The sequence below is a fragment of the Formica exsecta genome, unplaced genomic scaffold, assembly GCF_003651465.1.
Source record: "Formica exsecta isolate Colony F162 unplaced genomic scaffold, ASM365146v1 scaffold79, whole genome shotgun sequence".
In the NCBI taxonomy this organism is placed as follows: domain Eukaryota; kingdom Metazoa; phylum Arthropoda; class Insecta; order Hymenoptera; family Formicidae; genus Formica; species Formica exsecta.
This window is the reverse complement of record NW_021853558.1, coordinates 127,040-147,730: the sequence shown is the minus strand read 5'-3', so window position 1 is coordinate 147,730 and position 20,691 is coordinate 127,040. Positions and strand designations below refer to the sequence as shown.

Below are 20,691 nucleotides of genomic sequence, written 5' to 3'. Positions count from 1 at the left end.
ATATATAATCTGTACATTATACGGTAACTTGGTAACTATCTTGTTCGTGAAACTATTATTTTCTTCACATGCTTTTATCCTTCTTGTCGGCATTTTCCTTCGAGTGGACATTCTATTGTACTTTTTCCTTGCAACGCGATATGATTAGGCGCATTACGCAGCTTTATTCCGCCTCTCTTATATTAGCTATATCGCTTACTTTTTTCTCGGTTCGCCATATCATATTTCAGAGTTTCTTGTACCAACGTCACATGGAGAGATTGCTCCAAATAATAGCGTTGTCTCTTTCTTTCTTTCTTTCATCCGAAAATCGTCCTCATCTCAAGTCAAATGTATCGGTTTTGCTGTAACAATCGATTTCCAACCATTCATGTCGCTATTATATGACATCCGCCTCGTGTTTACTTGCTTTCTAATGAAATTTCATGGGCTATTTAAACAAATCATATACTTCGTGTATCTTTATCTTCCGGAAATTTCTATATATTATTGCCATATAAATATAATACGTATCACTTTAGAAATTCATTCTTTCTTTCTCAAATCTAGTGACATAATTAAATGTAACCAGTAAATTCAACGTATATGTAAACGTACAGCACGGAATGTACATGAATAATCATAACGCAAATCCCGTCCATTTGATTATCTCATCGTGGATAATGCAAGATATAATAGTTACCGCGACATAAATTCCATACATAAATGGAAATGAATTCTGGTTTAATTAATTATATGTTCAAACGCGATCGTTGAATATTTTGAACAGTGGTCTCGATTGGTCGGAAATACCGCATTATTTGCATAACTCGGTGATATGAACATTCAAAATTAGCAACTACGCACGTAACTATGTGTAGAGGCTATACGCGTAACATAGTATATGTTAGATGGTACACATAATTCACCATGGTGGCTTCCTGAGAATTTAAGATCAGAGAGTATGACAAAGAAATGGCGAGAGAGATGGAATTATGAAGTAAAAATTTGCAATGGAAAGAGCAACGTATATTGTTCATATTTATATATTTTATATTCGCTCGGGGATATCGTAATCTAGATAGATATCGTTCTAACAATAAGAGAAAAGTTGACTAGTACATATATTTAGACATTTAAAGCTGTGTATAACATCTAATCACATACGAAGTATACAGTTTATGTGTGTATATATGTGTATATTATACAATATATACACTCGTGCTATTATATATACGCTATTACTTAAGATAAATTAACTCGCGCGTACAAATATATACGCATGTTCCTATGGAAAAGAAACAATTCTTTACGGTGCATAGATTTAATTCATATAATTACTATACACACGTATAAAGATCGACCTTTCATTGTCGAGGTTCACGCCCAAATATCTCTTCCCCAGACAGCACAGAAAAGCCAAAAGGCATCTTACTTAAAGCTGTTTAAAAGACAATAAGACGTCTTTAAGATATACATGTATATACATAACGCGATTGAATTTAAAAAGATAAGATTGTATTACAGTTAACTTGAAGAATTTGCAAGAAATATATTATGATTAATTATGATTCTCGGCGATTAAAAATCGATGCGAGAATAGTTTTATTACGTATACCTCATCACGGTTTGTCGTAGACTCTGATAATTACCGTCTATATAATACATCAAATGCAATAAATACAATAATATGTTAAAGTGAAATTGTGTGTCATATTAATATCATTGTGTATTATTCGACGAATAATTTAAATTCAACAATAAAATTATTTCTACATTGCTGATTCTCAGTCTGTCAAGCGATTCATAAAAATCTATGTCCCACGTGTTCAACGTGTTCAAAAGGGATAATAATGTAATAAAAATTATAAATGAAATTATATAATTAATCCTTTAAATTGTCGGAAAGATCTCAGTGCCTAAGAATGTATATACTTTTGTATCTACTCAAAAAATTATTCGAAAGCCTTGCTGGTGCGTACACTTTAATAATATTTCTATACATCTTACAATTATGAGATTAAAGCCAACGACTTGAGAGCTTAAAGCTTGTAAATGTAAACTTTTTGATCTTATTCTTGCGCGCAAATACAGATACAATGCAGATGAAAGCTGTTGCACATTACGCAAACGTTGATTTTAATTTTGCCTACGATGCGGCATGTCAATCGCGCGCGTTTAGTGTATTTCATTAATATCTTTCATTTATAACTATTAAAAATTTATTCGTGCTATCCTTGTGGCATTTAGAGCCACAGAGTGGCTCTAAATACCATTAATCTCGGCAAACCCAGAATCATAAACATCGCATCATAATATCACACTTGTCAAAAACAGAAAATGTTTGAATAATGTAATACTTATTTATTTATGTATTTTCTATACATTGATCAGCGACTTGGTTTCCCCAGTTTTTTTTTTTTTATTTTTTTATTTATTTATTTTTTTTTTTATAATACGACTTGCTATCGAAAACCCGCGTGCCTAACACGATGGGTCGCTAAGAGTTATATATTAAAAGTCTTTTAACGTAAGAGCTTGTATTATTATTATTATTATTAATATTATAGATAGAGTAATCTACGATATTTAGTATTAAGAATTCAAAAAGAATGCCACAAAAATAAGAGAGAATGCAATATTCTCTCGAGTAACAAAAACCGAGATTGCTCATATAAAATTTACTGTTGATCCTCTTGACATGGACACGCTGGAACAAGTTAATTAATCTAGCTACAATTATATTCTCTGACATTATATTCTCATGTAAACGCGTATGGCTCAATGTTTCGAGAATATGCTACGAATATCCACGATGAATTACGTCATTGCCCTGACTTCGAAATATGACGCTTTGAGAAATCATGACATATATACACAAATGCAAATGTTAAATCGATACTTGCCTCCATCTCTCACGTTGCAGAAACTCGTGTGAGAAATGTTTATCGGCCGTTGTCGAACATGCATGGCGAACATTTGGCAAATTTGTCGCGTCTGTAATACACCGCATCTAATATAGTTCCTAGAGCGTATCGAGTATTTGCGAAACATTCCTCGAAACGGTTTCTCTACGCCGACGACGTTTGTAGTCGGCGCACTTTACGATGCACTTTCTACAATGATAAATATAGTTATCGAATCAGCTGTATTTTCTCTTCGGATAAAATACGCAAATTAAATAAACGGCGAGAACATCTTATTTTTATCGGATTCTTATACGATTCTACACGAATTAAAGAATATCAACAATTAAAAAAATCCAATTTGTTCTTTAATGATCTTGCATCCTGCTGCATAATTTAATCAGTGTCTTTTTCTTTTTTGCGCGAGATATCTTCGCAAGATTTCTAAATCCGGACCACTTCGCTATTTATAGCTCGGCTACTCTACTACGCGGCCACCTTGGATGCCGCCGTTGCCCACGCCTAAAGCCCACTTTCTGACCCTTATCCGCCCACTCAGCAGCTTTAACCGTACGTTAAACGTCCAATTGTCCAAATATCCAATTAATCAACTGTCCAATTATCTCGCCTACGAGACGAGTGAGCGATAATGCTACCGCTATGAGGTGCGACACGAGGGTGATAAATAGACTATGAGCCCGTTCGGGAACTTACATTATCTATGAGACCGCCTTAGCAGATAGTTTCACACTCGCGTTGGAGTCATTGTCAATTCACGAAAGTTTTGTCGCTCCTGTCACTCCGCTTCTCGAAATAGTCGTAGGCAGCCGAAAGGTCTTGTTCCACCTTCGTAAAACTTATAATCGCGTTTCTTTCTTGACTTTATTCACGTCTCACTGTCGGAAATTTTCCCCTATCTGACGGACCTCCCTCGACGATCTGGTCTGGGAATGAAGAAAGAATCAGGTCCATCTAAAAACAGAAGATGAGAGACGGTGAGTATAGAGAAAGAGAGAAAGAGACGTGGCAATGGAATTTCATTATCTGGTGGAATTTGAAGAGAGAGTAAGTCGCGAGAGACGTTCTGCAGCGGATTACATTTAAACGAGAAAATCTGACTGACTGCGAACGCTGGTGTCTCGTCTCACATTGATGCAGAGTGTGCTTGAGAAACAAATGATTCGTAGATTAACTCTTAGCCCTATCTTAGGGACTATCTATTTTTTACCGTTTAACCCAACACCTTGCGAGAAAAAAAATTATCAAGATTTTTATAACGATGAAAAAAAATAAAAACTAGAGAAAATAAAATATATAAAATTTTACTAATTAAAAAGAAATTAATGTTATAATTTAATTAAAATTCTCTTTTTTAGCACTTGAACTTAAATTATCTTATTTCTTGATTATTTTCTCAGTTATTTGCGCATTTCGATGTACATATCAAACTTTTTATCTCCCTGAATAGACTAAATATATAATCGTGTAAAGTAACTAAATGGTACATTTTTATAATTCATATTCGATTTCCGTCGTTATAATTATCTTAATAATAATATAATAAATAATTTTTCTTATGATAAAACACTGGCGATGACATTTCTGATAAAGTATGAAACACGGTTAGGATTATAAAATTATTATGGAACTTTCTGATCGACGAGTAGGTCTGAGAGGATTTGCGAAGTGGATTTGAGGTCTTTGAATCCTTTTTTTTTTCTCGACACTTTCCTTTAGAGAGTTATCAAGTAAGACATCTACATTACACGTCCAAAGTCTTGAAAGAGCTTTATATCATTGGAAAAGGTTTAAAAAAAAACTCGCTATGTTACGAAACACGTACAATACTATTCTATTATGTGTTTAATATTAAAGAACCGATATTTTGTAAGTATTGCTAATATCTTGCAATAAAGAAATAATATTTTATCATATAATCGTAAATATAAATATAAATAAATCATATTTATATTTAATATAAATCCAATATGCTTGAAAAACACATTTTTATACTTGCAAGATATAACAAATAAATATTACAAGTAAATCAATATTTGCAAAAATAAGGATGAAACATTTTCTGAGCGCGAAAATTGCTGAGTGACATTGTAAAAAGTTTAATTCACAAATGATTCATTTATCTTCCTTTATTCTTATATCTTGTAATTATATATCATACAAAGAAATTAATAGCAATTAGGTGATAAATTATATACATATATATAATGATCGAAATATTTTAAGTTTTATAATTAATAAGTACATAACAGAAGAAGACGTAAGAAATGTATTAAGACAGAGGAAGAAGATTTATGTATTTTTTCTTGTAGATTTCGCGGAACAGTGATCTATCTTCTATCTTATAGATAGATCAGATTATTTTGCATATTTTTATATTTTTTGATATTAAATATTTCAGCAATTTAAGTCTTAAAAGTCAAAATAAAATTTAAAAAATTGTGACGTTGGAGAAAATTTCGTCTCGCTATTTTTGGAAAATATTCTGTATATGTTTTTAGTATGCTTTGATTGTTCTTATCATATCTCTCGATATTCACAATTTTATGGAAATATTATTTTTTTTAAATATTGCGATTTAATTCGTACAGAGTTATTGTTAGATTCTATTGTTTTCAATGCATACGTAAAAGTTTATATCTGTAGTACGAAACGTGCGAAAATATAAATGAACACGTGCAACAATAATTAAAACAATAATGGACACATGCAACAATCAACAGATTTTTGATCGAAAAGCATCATTCCAATTTTTCCCGCAAATTTATTTTGGTATGCTGGTTGGTATGTAGAAACGTAAGAGCGAAAATTGGTTAAACGGCATTAAACGACAGAAGTGCGGTCATTCGCAATTTACAAATATATGAGTATTCCTTCATTTAATCGCGCTGCAAAATGGAATTAAATGGTGCCAAACTCGGTGCCAAACGCTTCTCCGCTCGTTTCCCATGCGTTAAAATAAATAAAGAATTAAACTAATATTTAAAATAAATGCTTTCAAAGTGCTTTCAAAGTAAAAAATTTCTATAAAATTTAGACATAAGGACATGAAGCTGACTAATTAATGCTTGGTTATTTTCCTGTATTTTAAAAAGCGAGAACACGCGCATGTAAATCTAAAAAAATATATTGCGGCCATTTTAAAGATGTAACGCTATAAGTTATAGAAAATCGCTGGTTCAGATAAACTGAATTCGTTTCACCAAAACTTTTTGTTTTCCTATTTTTTATAAAAATTGTTTAAATAAAATGATGAAAAAAATAATTCATCTTAAAAATTATTCACGATTTCGAATTTCTGCAATCTTCTATTTAAAAAATATATAAGTTTTAATTCAAGATTCACAATTATTATTTCAAATAAAAGATGTTCTTAAAAAAACGCTAATTTTTGACAAATATTGTATTATACATTTTTTCTCGATATAATACTCTCGAATATATATCAACATGAAATTTTTTTAAACTTCCACGATGCCATGTGTTATTGTATTAAGCTAACATGAGTTATGAACTCAATCTTTCGATTTGCTGCGGAGTCAGATATAAGGAAAGATCCGTGCAATAAATTTAAAGCGTCGAATAACGGAATCGATGTTACATCTGAACGTACGAAATGAATAGCGACGTTGACGGACTATTCAATTTACCTCGATTGAATCATGTTCCCTTTGTTTATGACATTCGTGGGCAAGCGGACATTTGTGGCGCATGCACGGGCTTTCTAACAGTGTCCAGTCAACCAGGTTCGTTCGCCGACCAAGGTGTCGCAAAACAACATCTCACGGATGGACTACAAGATGCAGATTGGTCGAGTTTCGGGACTTCGACCCGCGGAAGGAGTTTCGAATCCACCTGAATCATGCATGTAGAAACGGAGGATTTTGGAACAGAATCTTAGCTCAAGTTAACGTTAAAAGTTTTCAAATCGCAGAATTCGTATGTCGAACAATTAAAACCTTTTTAGTTGATAGACAGCGGCCTCAGAATTCAATAGAGGAGATACTAAAGTTCGATAAAACATCTCCTTTTTCTTCTTCCTTTTTATCTTCTTCACTTTCTTCTTTATGGTACCGCAATAATTTAAGTATGAGCGTTATATAATCGAATCTTTTTATGAGTTTATAAAAATCTTGTTTTTATCGGCTTTATAAAAGCCGATGTAAAATTACCACCAAAAGATATTTTCTGCGATAAAACATGTAATTCCTCCCATAAATCATAAAGCTATCGATACCATGCGCGTTTTTCTCGCGTGTTTTCGTTGCTTTCAAAGATTTTACGTTCGATACCAACTATTTGCTATCGTTTGTCAAGTATTCGTATATATTTTACAGTTCACACACATTTTCAGACTCATTGTCAGATAAAGTTGCATATATGAGATTACGTAATTACGAATAAATTCTTTTCAAATATACCCCCGCCATTCCGCCCCGAGTTCTGATTTTTATAGAATACGTAAACGGTCGTTGTGCTTTACTCGAGTCTTTAAGCAAAAGTAATTTTGGGTCTACATAACTCTCGCTTTATTCGTACATTAAATTAAAAGCGGTTCACCGAGAATGGTAACGATTATGGTAACTTTTTAATGATATTACAAGGACAACTTTTTAAACCACTGCAGAAAAAAGAGATGCTAACACTATCTCTTTTATAAAATGGCACGAGGAAATTCAAGGAGTATATTTCGAAAGATCGATAAACGCAATTTTGCGCAATTCTGTCATTCTATCTTTCGTTCCTCTCGATGATAACAAAACAAGAGCGCCATCGACACATATAACAAACAACGGCATGACATACCTCACGCTGGTACTTCTGGTCTGGCTGAGACTGGGATGCCTCGTTACGGATGATCGGTAGCCTCTTCTGGGGCAGCAAATCCATCCGCCGCAGGCAGCCGACAGGAAGCTCTCTCTGAAGTGCTTGGACATAAACCCGTAAACTATCGGGTTTATACAACTGCAATGCCAAATACTGGATTAAAGGAGCGACGGATTGAAAGTCGCCGACAGCTGGACCGCGGATGATGAAGCCGCTCGGAATGAAGCCGCAGTTGCGAACATATTTAAAAAAGTCCATGTAAAAAGAACGTAACTCGAGAGTATATAAAAAAAGGATTATTTGTAATATAACACATAATATCTATCATTAAAAATTAATAATATCTCTATTTAATAATTGATTAATAAAAGTGTTATCTCTAAAATATAATCTATTGAAGTTTATATTTAAATCGGGCACGAACTTATGCAATCACCTGATATATATAATAAAACAAAACAGCATTTTATTACCCGTTAGATATACAATGTCATTTTCCTAATAAAAAAATTAAATACATTCTACGTTCTACAATAAAATATATTTTATATTCTTTTAGAAAATAATATCCGTAATGTGATTTGATAATTAAAAGTTAGAAACGTTATAGAGTTATGAAACATAAGCGGAATTGAACAAATGTACGACTGAAAAACAATAATTCATTTTGTTTAATATGTTTGTATTCGTATATCCAGCTGACGATCAGTTTATTATTGAAAAATAATGAGCCATTTTGTCTTATACTTTTATACATACATGTCAAATATGTGTCTGGCATATCCACCAATTAATCTGAGGATTTTCATAATCCTCCCCAGAAACTTTGGACATGCGCAGCAAAGATTGTAATAGTAGCAGAACCGGATTTAAGGATAAAAGATCGGCGTTTTGAGGTTTGTATTAAAACAAAAGTCTCTGCAAAATCAAAATTTGTTTGCGATTGCTAAACATAAAGTAGAATGGTTTATTACTTTTTTACAAGTCTAGTTCTTGCTACTAATAAGAACTCCCACGCTGTCTCGGAGGGTACGTAGGGATGTCTATATTTACAAAACCAGTCCGAAGACAGGTCAAACTTAGGAAACTTGCTAAATTTGCATTATGTCATAATTTCATTGCGCTTTGCGATGCATTTTATTTACGCGTCGATTAGCAATTTGTTTTCCCATCTACAAAAAGCTTTTTTTTAGAAATCTCGTATTCAATTTCATACCGTATTACATTGTGCCCAGCGGTCAGCGGTCTCTAGTATTTGCTGTGTCGAGAGAACTGTTATAGGAAAAAGACCTTCTAGTCTTTCAATGGAAAAGCGTTGTCTGTCCACGGTACAAAATTTATTAAAAGTGCTAGTCAAAGAACAAAATATGAAGTATTTGTGAAACGGGTTCAGAAAAGCGCACATTATATACGAACAAGAGAGAGAGAGAGAGAGAGAGAGAGAGAGAGAGAGAAAATACCGTAAATTTAAATATAAATTTTTTATTATTTAAGAGAAAAAAAAGCAATTATAAAAATTTTTAGTATTAGATATCTTTCTCCAATTAAATTCCAAATCAAGCTTTCATTAAAATAAACTCGATTGTACGTTAAAAAAATAACGAAACATTGTTCATTTATTCATTCTATAGAGATTTAATTTCTCAATATTACATATTTTTCAAAGCGAGATTTTTTGCCATAATTAATTCTCCTTGCTAAAAATTCAATACGCGATTTGTCGAGCCATAATGAAGCCATATGAGAAAGGTAGTAACAAAAGCTTTTCGTCTTTTAATAAAAATCAAATCAAATTAAAAGCGTGAAATAAAATCACGTATAAAGAACAAGCGGTTACTTCTGTAGATACGTAGAATAAGAAATAATATCAATTTTTTTTCGAAGGGTAAAGATAATATCAATTTTTTAAAGAACGATTTTTTGAAGAACGGGAGAAACCACACGAGGCGGGGAATGCAATGTTTTCTCGTAACGACTAACGACCCGAATCATTTCAATAGTATGCAATTTATCTATTGCATTCAATATTGTTGCCTAGCAGCGACATGACTTGTTAAGCTAATCAGAGGTTGTTATCAAAATGACACACGGTGTATTCGCACAGATGGCCATTACAGCTATCATTCTATATTGCGTATGTAAAAAGCGAGTGGCACGAAAGAGAGAGCGGATACGCACATTTGGTAAAAATATAATAATTTCGCACGTGTCCTTGCCGCGTCGTCGCACTTCAATGCGCAATGAAAATTTTAATTCTAACCGCAAATATACCCACACACAGCGTAATTTCGTAAGAACAAATTGTATATTCAAAAACGCATATAAAACATCAAATAAATTTTTCATAAAAGAATTGTCACAAATCAAATTTACATGTCGAAAAGATCAAACATCAAATCTAATCAATACGTTCATGTATATTTTTATGTGATACCGGAAGAATTAAAGTTTTCTATATTTGCACTTCTCATGAAAAAAATTGTCGCGAAAATATTTGCATTATCGAAACGAAGCTATGATTGCATTGCATATGCGCATTATTGAAAAATTATGTTAGTTGAATTTGCCAAAGAATGCAATTCGTGTTCTATGCATAACGAATAATTCGATAGTAGTAGAGGAGATATAAATATGGAACATACACACACACACCCCTCCCCCCTCACGCACATATACGTACCACACCACACCACACCATACATAAAGAATGGCAAGATTTCTAACTTTGTGGATCTTGTATTCAAATTATACAACTTCGTGAATTGATAAATAGTGACACCGTCTATGTCACTTTACTTGATTATTTTATACTATAGAGCTACTTCCTACTTTTTGTATTTTGTAGTTTTCAACACGGGCGCAAAATCCATATCGGTTTACATATTTACATTAAAATGCATTCAGTAATTTCCACTTATTAATATTTTGAAACACTTGCTTTCAAAAGATGTTAAACAAATTTAATTTAATAAACAAAAAATAAAATAAATCTATTTCCAATAAACTGTCGAAATAACTTTTGCTTTGCAATTTATGTTTTGTGTGTAACAAATCAGGAAGCATACTACTTAAAAAATATTAGAAATAATTTCAAACAAATAAAGATTTAATACAAGTTAATATTCTATATTTTCCTGTCTAAATGTAAATGCTATAATCAAGAAATATATTAATATTTTTCTCATATCATGTATTTGTACCTCCTCTTCTACAGTTTACATGTTACAATCGTGTATAGACTGCACGATCTATTGGCGAAACGTAACTAACGTCTGACCAACGAGGCGCTTTCTCTACTGATAACATGAGCCTGCAAACGATCCTTTAGAAGCGGCAACCTCCGCAATGGTTTTGATTACGTGAAAGACGAGTTGCTATAGGCATGTGAGGTCGGTTTTAAATTAACGACTCTCTGGCATTTAATCTCCCCTACAAACCCATGGTTATACGTACCTGTTAAAGTAGGCCATCAATTGGAACATGGTGTTGAGATGCTTGTGCGTCCCGTTTTTGAGACGCGGCAAGTAACCGTAAGCGGTCAGTACGTTGTCGATGAGCATCGGGGCCCAGCAAATAGCGAACAACACCACAACAGCCACTAACATCTTCACCACCTGTTGATAAAGCATTTCCGAGCAGTCACAAAACAGTTTTCCGACACTTATAGGAGTCTTTATAGCTCTTGCGATATACGGAATATCTTAATATAGTATGTAGCAGTACTTACTATAGTATAAAACAGAAATATACCGAGTTTAACTAAAGTTTATCGTGGCGATAAAGAACGTGGGCGATTTTATCCCGAGTATATAAATAACAAAAGAGGTATTTCATCCCGTTAATCTAGTCACGATTACACACGATTTATGGTCTTTAGAAATAGCTCTTTCCTTAATCATTCTTTTAATATAAAATTAAAAGAAATTATTTTTTAAAATTATTTTTATATAATCTTTTAGACCTAATCTATGATCTATATCTATCTATATCTTTTTAAACGAATATGATAAATTCCAAATTATTAAACAAACAGTTAAAAATTAATTAATAATGCGATATTTAGGAACAATTCGATTATTAAGAGAGCCTGCAGACGCACGTATATTGTGAATTTATAGCTACCTATTTTTCAACATAGCAAACAAGTAAACAAAGCAAAATTTGCAAAATCAAACCTGCTTTATTGTCCGTGATTCATCGTCGTTCTCGTCCCGACGCGATTTACGCTCGTTTCCACTCTGTCGTTGCGTCATTGGTATAGATTCCGTGTCCACGCTGTTTGGACTCAATCTAAAACAGATGAAAATTGCGCTATGATCGTATGCAAGAGGATCTTGTACTAATTACGCATTGTTAATACTATCGATGTCATACACCACTGGTTCCGGAATGTGAACGGATCGAAAATAAATCAGTTATTCGCGAACTAAATTTCAAGCAGAGGCAAATAGATAGCAAAGTTTACGATTTTAATACAAAGAGCTTAAACAGATTTCTCTACAATTATAGATCCCTTGGCAAACTTAATAATAATAATAATAATAATAATAATTATTATTATTATTATTATTATTATTATTATTATTATTATATTCTTAATATAAAAATTTAATATTATAATATATGTAATACAAACAGTATATTCTTTATATCGCATTTTTTATATTTTCATTATGTTACTATGACATTCATAGATGCACATAAAGAATCCAGAAAAATTGTTACATTTTGTCCACATTATGGAATTTCCTTCGATCAGCATACGACAATTACATCTCGAGAAAATCCCTTTAAATTGATCGATATATTAAAACCATAAATTGGAGAATAGTTTAAAAATGAGGTAATTTATCCATACAATTAGAGATGTTTATTCAATGGCCCTCGATTTTGTATGTACAGTATTCTCAAATTAATGGCAATAGATAAAAACGCTTTCTCCTCTATGCATTTAACTTTTTTTTTCAAATGCATAGCAAATTTTCTAAAAAAAATCTTTGTACTTTTCTCGATAAAAGAAGTCTTAAGTAAAAACTTAAGTAAACGAAAAGTGATCGTATGTTTTAATTAATTAAAATAGTCATGAAAATTATACAATCATTATATTAAGAGCATTCTTTTTTTTTTTTTTTTTTTTTTTAAATACGTACGCTTATTTCGTTTGCATCTAATTTTTGCCAATTGAAAAGTTTGTCTTCAAAAGTCTTAAATAAATTTTATTCCTTTTCGAAAGTAAACAGAATTATATCCCAAGACATTTTGTTCTATATACTAATTAATACTAATTAATAAAACTCTTTTTAAAGATGCAGGAACTTTTCAATTTATTAGGTAATCTAAATATTATCCGAAATAAATTTCTCCAATTATCGGTAGAACAGGGAGATCTCTCGAGCTATTTCTAAATGCACATGTCGAGCTGCTGTTTAGAAACAGTTACTTACACGCATGAAGATGTTTTACGAGACGCGAGAAAGACGGTGAATCGAAGTCAAGTCATAAAGTACGAACGCATTCCTACATTTGCTATCATATTTGCCTATCGTCCTTGATCTATTTCAAGCAAACTGCCTGCGGCCTGCACTTTCCAAAGAAGCGCTACACGACTACGATCAATTACCAGGGGTTTGCTTTCTGCCTAAGTTAAATATCACTGCGCGTTCACATACGTAGCTAATAGTAACAAACACGATAATTCGTACAATTACAGTCCTTCTACGATATTTCTAATTCAATAAAATTTGTGTATCTTAGGCTTTAAATGCACGATTTGCATCTAGTTTGAAATCAAACTAGATAAGTTACGTTCCGTTTACACTTTCTCGTCTTCTTTTTTATTACATTTTAATTACATTGTATCTTCGATTCAAAGATTGACAAGGTGAAGGTTTGTTTCGATTTCGCGTTTGCATTACTCGCATTACGAGCCATGAAACGATGAATCGCGAATGAAATCTCGCGAGACGACATTATTTTATTATATACGACAGTTGCCAAACGGCGCGCGCAAAACACGTTATAAATTGAAACGCGATCCTCCTCGTCGCGTATTATCGTCGACCGATCTCGATATGAATTTTGACGGAATCCAAAAATCCAGCTATTGGATTGCAATTTACGGGAGCGTCGTGTCACGAAACGTCCATCAAATGTCGAAAAATGGTATTTTCCTCTCTCCCTCCCCTATCTTCCCACGATTAGTGATTGACGTTCACGACGAGATAATCGACGTTTCATACGAGACGAGAAAACACACTTCTCGATCGCTCGGGCTGTCGCACTATGAAAGGCAAATAGCAGTTTATATGCCCATTTGTGGATTATCATGTCCGCGTCTATATGGTATGGTATAACGAACGTCGCGCATAAATTAATGAGACGACGCAATCGGATTCACACCGATTAGCCTACACATGGTGGAATAAACGATAGAATTCAATCGTACAAAATTTCCAAACGCGCGCGCGTTTGGTGCGTATTTCATGAGATATTATTGCTACTAATAAATTTAACGATCTATTTTCATTATCTATAGCTTTAATAAGCTTTATATAATTCAAAAAATTTTATTGCTTTAGTCTAAAAATTCTGCAAAATAACATAAAAATAATCCTCATTATTATTTTCTCATTACAATTAATTATCTGTTCCATTTCTTGATTTTTTTTTCTTTTCTTTTCTTTCAACAATACATGTCTTGATAAATGTTTTTATTGAAAGATGTATATATTTCGAGATTTAAAAAATTCAGTTAAGGTACGAATGTTACGTAACTAAAGTCTTAAAAGATATATGTTTTCGAGTAAATTTTCTAATTTCTCGCAAAGTAGAAAAAAAGTATGCATTCAAGTAAAAAACCCGGTATTCGATTAATCACCGTCACTTCGCGTTGATCCGAGGGTCACTGGAGATATTAAAATTATTCGAGATGGGCGCGATTGAACAATGCAATTAGAGAAATGAAACGATGTGTTTTCCGTGATTTATTTCGTTCAACGGTATAGAGATGGCTTGACTTCGATAGACAAAAAAATTGTACAAGTTTTAAAGCGCGAACGCTCTTTATAGGAATGAAAGTGGGGACGACATCCACTAACATGAGTGTGTATATGTATGTACAATCGTGTATGCGTATGAGTGTGCGTATGTGGGCGTCAATGTCAATAGCTTGACGGTTAGAAAGACTGTTGCGAATATCCTTGCTACCAGAAGTCGTACTTAAAGAGAGATTATACAAAGCGTCAATATAAACATAAATTTCAATTAAATAAAGACGATATTGATTACATTTTTCGAGAAGGTATACTGTAACCGAAACGCGAGAATTATTTAAAAGAGTAGAATTTTTTGTTCCAAACACCCGAAGAAAAATTGGATTTTCTCTGAACTTACGCGTGCCGCGACGTCATATGATATCGGCGCTTCATGACGCGCCAGATCTCCCAGCAGATGGTTGCGTAGCAAAAGGCCATGATGCTTAGCGGCAGTATCAGGACCACGATCAGCATGTAGATCTCGTGGAACCGCCACAAAAGTCCGGCTTCGGAATCACGAACGCACCAATAGGCAATATATTTCTCTCCGACCTGTTTGTGCGTCTGGAACACCGAGAAGGAGAAGATGGTGTGAATAAAGAGACACGCGAGAGGGGAGAGCGTGCTGCTCCAAAATCTCTAACGGGATGCGTAAAGACACGTTCTCTCATGATAGGCGACTTTTTCGCCTTCCATGCCGCACAATCGCGTTTATTATGTCATTAGACAGACATTTACATATATACCGGCGATAAGATTCCGCCGGCGCATACGAGAGAGATTTTTATCGCTCCCTCGCGTCATTTACTTCATGGCGCCATAAAAAGGATCAGCGTTGGCGCTCTATGCTTTATTAATCCTTTACGAGATGACTCTCTTTCTTTGGATACAACCAACAATCTTATGCATCTGATAATGGGATATTTATTGAACAATCTAAGATATGGAAAGAGAATTCTTTTAAATTTTTACATCCTTTTCCTGGCAAAAAGAAGAATAAAAGAATAACGATCACAAATCGTAACTGAAGCTAAATAAGAAGTCGTCTCAATTTTCAATGAAAGCTTTCGCTATCGAACACGCTCGTACACATCATTTACATTAATTTAAACACGAATATAAGGGTGTGTCATCTTTCTGTAAGATTTTTCAACGAGACAAAGAGACAGATCTGAGATAAAATAATAAATAATAAAAAATCTCTATTAATTTTTGATAAATACTTTGGAAAGGAAAAATAAAAAGATTCTCATTATTTCAAGAAAATTATGTTTGAAGTAAATGAAATTAAAAATAGGAAATAGCTGTTTTATAAATATAATATTTTGTCAAAAGCTTTTTGCGAATAATATCTTTAAGCAAGTATCTCTGTTTCGGGCACTGAATTCTTCTTCATTCGCGTTTCATTTTCGACGGCTCCATAACTTTTATGCCAGATCTGAAAAAATTTCATTTACTTCAATCCTTCATTTTTACTGTTTGGCGAGAGTAAAAAAAAAATGTCTTTCGTATAAGAACTTATCTACCGGTGAATTGCAATTTGAGAATATTATGCCTGATTCAAAAAATAAATTTTACATCTCGATTATAATCGGTTTATTTCTGATGTCATTGAAAAATTCTTACCTCGTGTAAAATAGAATTTTTGCAAATTACAACATTGAAAACGTGTCAATTAATGGTTTCGAAAGTTTTCTCTAAAGAAGAATTTAAAAAAGAAAATTTTGAAACTCCGATCTCTGTGTTCATATCCTATATTTAACGCTTACTCGTCATTCAACTTTAGATAACATATACGAGACAATCTTCATATGGGACAGATAACACTCGGTATCAAATGGCGCATTTAGCGTTAGGTGCGAAGTATGAATACGAATCAAAGTATCATTAACGCTAATTTACAATAGTTGTAACAATAAGACACACCTTGTACATGTAGATAATGAAATGTACTTATCAAGCCTTCTATTCGCACGAAAACGTCGCGTGCTCCAGGAAAGTTTCCACCAGCTGGAAATCCAATCACGTTGGATTCTCTCGATTTTCCACTACGCGGCCGATTATCCCGGCTTAGCGGCGTATTTTTTTAACACTCATTGTCAGATAAACCGTCGTTTCTCAAAGTAAGTGGGTGGAGCGAGGTATATCAGCTTTATCGGACACATAATTACGGGGCGTATCGTTCTCGGATTTCGTGATTGTATCTAGTGTGAACGAGAACGAAATATTGCCGAGTATCGTATTGCGTACGCGAATATCAAAGTTAATCAATGATGCCGTGCGCCGTGTAAAACAGAATAATAATTGCCAGTGCGAAATTATATATACAAATATGTATATAACTTCGGGTGTATTGTTTTCGTTCAGCAAAAAATCGCTCGAAGGCTCGATATCGTTTGATTTATTTGAATTCGTATTTAATGGACTTTTAATATGTGCGCGCAGAATATTTTCCAGATCTGTAGCAAACGGCTTAATATGTTATAAATTCTATCGGATATAAATTCTAAATTAATCCATTGAAATATACTAGTGTAATATCTCAACAAATTTTTTCATCCATTTCTCCTTAGCGAGAAATTGTCGAGCAGCGTTAAAAGATAAAGAATAACATGCTTTTCGTAAATTCGGCATCCGCGGATAGAAAATTAATTATTTAAGCAAATTTCACTTTTATGTGGCTTTAATTAGAAGTTAAAAGGATTTAATGCTGAAAATTAAGAACAATGATATACAATTTAATTAAAACATCAACTACAAATATGTGAGGAAACACGCGTACCTGTGTAAAAATCATTGGAATTCCCAGTAGAAACGATGCAATCCAAGTTATAATCACGATCCTGCGAGCTTGACTTATGGTGCACGTGTATTGTGCTCTCATTGGATGCACTATCGCATAATATCTGAAACAATATCAAATTAATATAAACTTTAAGAAAGTTAATTTTAAATATTAATATGTATGTATCAAAAGTAGAGATATAAAATATCACAGGAAATTTAGTTAAAATACATTATATCGCTGTGGAAAATAATATCTATTGAAATAAAATCGATAGTTTTATTAAAGATTTTATCGATAAACGAACGAATCGCTACTAAAGCAATAAAAACGCAATTGCGCGAGGTATTTCCGAAAAAGGTTTCATACGTTAATTGCGATTCTCGCAACGTCATTTCTAAATTTATAAAGCGTGTTATCCTGTCTTACGAGATACATTATTTGGGAAATAGCATTTGATGGGTCGCAAATATTAATTTGAGCGTATTTCATCAGCGTTCCGTTTTTGCGGCACAAAAAAATATGATAAAACCGCACGGTTTCTAAGAGATCGCATAATAAAAAATTTAGCCGCGTAGCCATTTTATTCGCATATCACGTCGCGAAATATTTCGAAATAGCTATGTCGGACCTAACCATTTTATGCCGTAAAATGGTGCGTCCAACGTGAAATCTTAGTGAAGTCGACTATTTTGTGTGTATACTTAGCCGCATACCTTCAACCCGCAACTACTGCGGTGTATGTTGTTAAAATTGCGCACTCAAAGTGAACATTTAGAAAGAATTACATACAAAAAGGATTCAAATTTCTACGCGAAATAAGTCCAAACAAAATTAAAAAATGAAAAATTTAATTCGTAAATTTAATTTTTAATTAAGAGAAACGAAGCAAAAATGTATATCGCGGAGTTTCATTTTTAAAAACATTCTTTGTCTTCGAAATAAGATATTGCAAATAGTTACTAATTTTTTTCTACATACGTTCTTCTTCTGCCATTTTATTAATTTAATAGTAAACACTCTTTGACCACACTTCAAAACTGATTTTTTTTCTCAACAAGAGTATCAAGATATTAAGATACCTATAATTTTATAATAATTGATAATTAAAAACAAGAAAATTTCAGCGAATTAAAAGAAAATGAATGACAAAACCGTAGTTTTTAGTTAATTCAAGTAAATTTTAATAAAAATTTATTTAAAAAAATTGTGTCAATAATTAAAAAATTGCAATACAAAAAATGGGATAATCTTAATCGACATTTTTATAAGAAAAAGATCAACTTCAAATGGGTTAAAAAAATTTATCGTTAGAATAGTGCATAACATGCGTAGAACAAAGAATCGTATCTGAGCTTTATTAAAATAAAAATTTTCGAAAAGAGAAAGAATTTTATTGCAAAAGGTGCTTTGCGAGCTTGTGCTTGTTCAATGGATTGAGAAAAAACACCTGCGCGAGACTGTATATAAGTAGGAGGCTCAAATTATGAAAAAAAAAATTTAGCCAAGAGATTTTATTCAAGGAAAAAAAGCGCTTATCGGGTTGAACTTCTCAACTGGCGAAAAAAGGAGTATATAACATAATAGAATAAGGATAGAATAAGGAGAATAGAACAGATATATAATAAGCGGGTAGGATAGATACACCGAATCGGGTAATAGGGTGGAAAAACGGTTGAAGCATTTATGCTGCACCCTGTGCTCTCCGCTCTCATCTACGGAGATTTCTGACAGCGAATTTTCCCCTCTTTGTTCGCGTGCAACGAGGATAAAAGGGACCAGAATGGCCGTCTCCTCCTTGTTTTCGGCGAACGGTGTTATCGTCATCACATGAATACAAATTGCTTGACCGTTTGTATTCGTGTAGTTGCGCCGATAAGGGCGGCGGAATGAGTCAAACGCGGAACGAAAACAGCAAGCCCGGCTTTTTTATCGCCTTCGAACCGCGTTCACGTCTTCACGTTTTACGATCGCCGCCGAGATATGCAACCGCGCAAATATCGTTTGACGTTTCAATAATAATTTTTTCTCATCATCGTCATCGAAGATATAAACCGCGTTAACGGTGTTTCAAAATTGGATGAAACCGGGATGGAATGTCCAATACGAGACGCGATCATTTCTAGATCAAGTTTCCGTTTGTATCACGAAGAACGAATAAAAAAGGATTGAACTCCATCTCTCTGAAGGGTCGATAAACATCCCCTGTCGCTCGTAACATCTTTAAGCGATACTCATTCCAATCATTCACATGCTTATATACATATATGTTAGCATTCAGCGTACAGTAAACATCACATACTCTCCTTTTAATATAAAAAGTGGAAATGTTATAAGAGGAAGAAACTCAGTGCATTAATATATTTTTAACAATATGCATTAATAAAATATAGTTTTAAAAAACATGATAAAATAAAAGCTGGTACTTTTAATCTAATTTATGGATATTCTAATCATGGCATATACGTCTTTGTCAGGGCATATAGTATGACATGTAATATTGTTCGATGATAATAACTCAAATTGTAAAAATTTAACATTTCCTTGCTTCATCATTCCCATTCTTCGATTACACAAAATGCGTTTCATTGTTTCATTGTCAGACAAATTTGACATGTGTAAGATGTATGCATCAAACTACAAACTTAAAACGCTGTTTCTATTATTTTGATCTAGAAAAAACCTGCAAACATGTTTACAATAGCGGATATGTAAATTCGATATTTATGTATCGCGATAATTTAATAAACATCAAGATAATTTTTGATTATTCACTTTTTCTTCGAAAGAATGTACCATCGATTAGAAAGAGTCTGTATATATTCCTTGCATGTGGATTTTCTCATCACTATTATATAACTGTCGATTGTATAATGCTGTTAAGTATTATACAATCGTTACTCGCCTATATTGTTGTGCTGATAAATTAAATTTATTTAAGCGGCTTATATATGAGACAGCCACAGACTTCTATATATTATACCTAGACTGCTAACAGCGATATGACAGGTGAAGCCAGGACAGCCATTTACAATTGGGCAAAAAAAAATATATATATATTGGGTTAATATACAATGTATACACACTTACATTCTTACATAACACTATATATATATATATATATATATATATATGTATATAT

At 33.0% G+C, this 20,691-nt stretch overlaps 1 protein-coding gene across 12 annotated transcripts in view; it reads right to left on the bottom strand.

The window, feature by feature from the left end:
- Positions 1-6: 6 nt before the first annotated feature.
- LOC115244043 (QRFP-like peptide receptor) overlaps positions 7-20,691 on the bottom strand; it is a 70,504-nt gene continuing 49,819 nt past the window's right edge. For 8 of the 12 annotated variants that reach the window (XR_003885311.1, XR_003885310.1, XR_003885308.1 and 5 more), the window contains 7 exons: positions 17,547-17,670; positions 15,123-15,328; positions 11,906-12,020; positions 11,184-11,344; positions 7,710-7,868; positions 6,554-6,758; positions 1,010-3,857 (listed from right to left, as the gene is read on the bottom strand). Coding sequence is in view for 2 of the 12 variants with exons in the window: in XM_029821410.1 (XP_029677270.1) it covers positions 3,848-3,857; positions 7,710-7,868; positions 11,184-11,344; positions 11,906-12,020; positions 15,123-15,328; positions 17,547-17,670 (775 nt within the window). In the remaining 10 variants the exon portion in view is untranslated. Of the gene's footprint in view, positions 345-1,009; positions 3,858-6,553; positions 6,759-7,709; positions 7,869-8,489; positions 8,649-10,911; positions 11,105-11,183; positions 11,345-11,905; positions 12,021-15,122; positions 15,329-17,546; positions 17,671-20,691 lie in introns of those variants that run through there. The other 4 variants (XR_003885312.1, XM_029821410.1, XR_003885315.1 and 1 more) reach the window with 4 other exon arrangements.